The sequence below is a fragment of the Camelina sativa genome, chromosome 1 (assembly GCF_000633955.1).
Source record: "Camelina sativa cultivar DH55 chromosome 1, Cs, whole genome shotgun sequence".
NCBI lineage: Eukaryota > Viridiplantae > Streptophyta > Magnoliopsida > Brassicales > Brassicaceae > Camelina > Camelina sativa.
Window position 1 is genome coordinate 19,261,677 of NC_025685.1, and position 2,789 is coordinate 19,264,465.

Below are 2,789 nucleotides of genomic sequence, written 5' to 3' on the forward strand. Positions count from 1 at the left end.
CATTTGTACAGAAGGGGATCTAAAACCATGTGTGGATTGTATTGGTTGCAGGAGTTGAACAAGTGTATGTTCATGTACATAAAACCAATTCAGTTGCTCAGGAGTTATACCAGAAGACCGGTTTCGAGGTAAAAAACCTCAAATTCATTACTCTAAAATTTGATAATTGATTATCTGACCTGACGCATATGTTGCGTTATTGGACCAGATCGTCGAAACTGGTAAACTTGAATCATTAGATGATACATACTTGCTCCAGTACACAAGATAACACACAAGCAACAATCTTGGTTCTCTCTGCCTTTCCTCGATTGTTTTTGTTTTTGAGAATGGGAGAGAAGAATCAAGACACAAAAGAGTGATTACTGATTATATGGCTCACTTGTTATTGCATTTGTTTGTTATGTAAAAGTACAGTGAAATGTCTTGAAGACTGTTCTGTAAAGTATAGTGAAGTGTGTGTATCAATCTTTAATTTCCATGTACAAAATGTGCGTGCTTTGCGAAAAAGTATATATATGGTTTTGGATTCATACCTCAAACAACCAAACACGCCATGGACTTCAGAGAATTGCATAGTTCATCAGAACCCAAGATGAATAGTTTATTCGAAACCAACCGGAATGAGTCAAATGACTGATCCAAAAGCCAAACCAATATGATTTGCATTCAAAATTTGTTTTTCATTCATTATTAAAACATTTTAACCTCTAAATTCATTCGAACTCAAAAACAGAAGTAAACTTGGATTTTCGATCTTGTCGATTTAATAAATACTAGATTAGGTATCAACCAAAAACATATGTTTGGACAATTAGTAGACTCTCTGCTCTTCTCCAAAACCAAACAAAGCAGAGGGAGATATTGGGTTTCTTTCAGTAATCAGCAAGGTTCTTTGTAAGGTGACCCAAGAAGGGAACCATCTTCAAACCTAAGATCTTCACCGTAGGGTTTGAGTGACCTTTAACGAATACATCCGTCACCTGCAAAAGAGATAAAACAGGTTTCTTTTTCAGGGTTTGTCTGTTTCTTTGGAAAGGGGAGGATGGGATCTTGGGTTTTCAATATTTTACCTGAGTGCATCCAAAGACCTTCAACACTTTCAGAGATGAACAGTTATCGACGATGTAGCCTAATAAATCGTCTGACATATCTCGGCACCAGGATACATCCAAAATCTGCAGCTTTTCTGAATGTTTGGCAATTGCTAGGGCCGTGTTGTGGCCAACCTGAACATAAAACAAATGTGTTAGTGTCTGACTTGAGCATGACTCTGTGGATTGATGGCAAAGTGGGAAAGAGATCCATTTACCTTCTTAACATTGTTTAGTGATAGCTCCTCCAGACAATGGCCTGCAGTTTCTACAAATGCAGCTACAGCTTCATCACTACAGAGAGACATATGAAGCGTTTGTTAACTTTGACATTCAACACAACCATCACAGTTTCTCACACATAACGGGAAATAAGAAAATCATGGATCAACCTTGTGTGGTTGTACCAATATAGCATGACCATTTAAATGAGATAGTAACTTTCCAGTAAGCATGAATACATATGGGTATAGAGACTTGCCTAAAAGAGTTGCGACAAAAAATCAATTTCTCCAGAGCTTGACAGCCATTTGCAAGGTAGCCCAGAGAAGAATCCGTCAACTTACATACGTTAGCCAGGTCAAGCACGGTTAAATTGGGACAGTTTTCAGAGATGATTTTAATAGAAGAATCAGATAACTTCCTGCACCAAATTCCCAAAGCCAAATAAGAAAATAGTGACCGGATCAAAAAGGGAGAAACAAGGAAATTCATTAGGCATACCCAGAGTTGGTCAAAATTAGCTGCTTCAGGGTTTGTCCTCTAGCAGTAACAAACTCCTTCAAGAACTGACCCTTGACTGAAGGAAGATCCGCAAGGGACAATACTTCCAACTTCTCAAACTTTTTTAATGCTGGTAGAATAAGCTTCATATCAATGTTTTGGCACTCGTTGATATACAATTCCCTTAAAACTGACCCCAATGAATAAGATAACATATCAATGCTAGATGATGTTAAAAGAGAGCATTGGCTGAGGTTAATAGATGTAATCGTAGGAGCAGCAGAAACAAGTGCCTCTAGCCCCACATCGGAGAGCCGGCATGCACCACTTAAGGATAAAGAAGATAGCACCGGCAACTGTTTTGGTGACCTTGCTAAGGTAAGGTGTAGTACATAATCTGGCATACAACGTCCACACTGGTCGAGTTGAAGAACCTGTTTCAGAAAGGGGAAATGTGGACTTTAGTTACAATGTACACCTAAAAGCTCATCTTGCGAACTAAGAACTTTATCTCAAGTATGACCAGATGTTTATCATAGGATAAATCATGATTCATTCCGTTCAGTATAATCATTTTCCAGTAACGGTCAGCGAACCTCACATACGGTTCAATATAACTATAAGAATAAAATGATGCAGAAAATGCTGTCCTGACAGAATAAAAATATATATACATTCACCTAAATGCAACATATGATGCTGTAGTAAAGTAAAAATAAAACTGTAAGAGTAAGTTACCATCAAATTGCTGGTGTCACAGTTCTTAAAACATTCAGTGAATTGTTCCTCGGTCAGCCATGAGCAATCTGGAACACAAATTTCTGTTGGAGATCCACGGACAAGAAGATCAAGAAAGTGTACGTCCATTCTCCTAGAATCACATAGCGATTGACAAAGTTTAACCCTTAGTGCGTCCGGAACATAGTCAAGCGAAACGATGGCATCAGCATTCTTGACAAGAATTTGCAAAGA

The 2,789-nt window shown here is 38.1% G+C and overlaps 1 protein-coding gene and 1 long non-coding RNA gene across 2 annotated transcripts in view; one reads left to right on the forward strand and one right to left on the reverse strand.

Annotated features, from left to right (window-relative positions):
- LOC104699254 lies at positions 7 to 531 on the forward strand. Its single transcript, XR_753357.2, has 2 exons — positions 7 to 128; positions 209 to 531. It is a non-coding gene; the product is annotated as an uncharacterized LOC104699254 (long non-coding RNA).
- LOC104699259 overlaps positions 732 to 2,789 on the reverse strand; it is a 4,297-nt gene continuing 2,239 nt past the window's right edge. Inside the window, exons 2-7 of the mRNA XM_010414592.2 lie at positions 2,556 to 2,768; positions 1,818 to 2,251; positions 1,576 to 1,737; positions 1,313 to 1,388; positions 1,074 to 1,229; positions 732 to 983 (exon numbers count right to left, since the gene is read on the reverse strand). Of these exons, the coding sequence (XP_010412894.1) occupies positions 876 to 983; positions 1,074 to 1,229; positions 1,313 to 1,388; positions 1,576 to 1,737; positions 1,818 to 2,251; positions 2,556 to 2,768 (1,149 nt within the window). The 3' untranslated portion in view covers positions 732 to 875. The remainder of the gene's footprint in view (positions 984 to 1,073; positions 1,230 to 1,312; positions 1,389 to 1,575; positions 1,738 to 1,817; positions 2,252 to 2,555; positions 2,769 to 2,789) is intronic.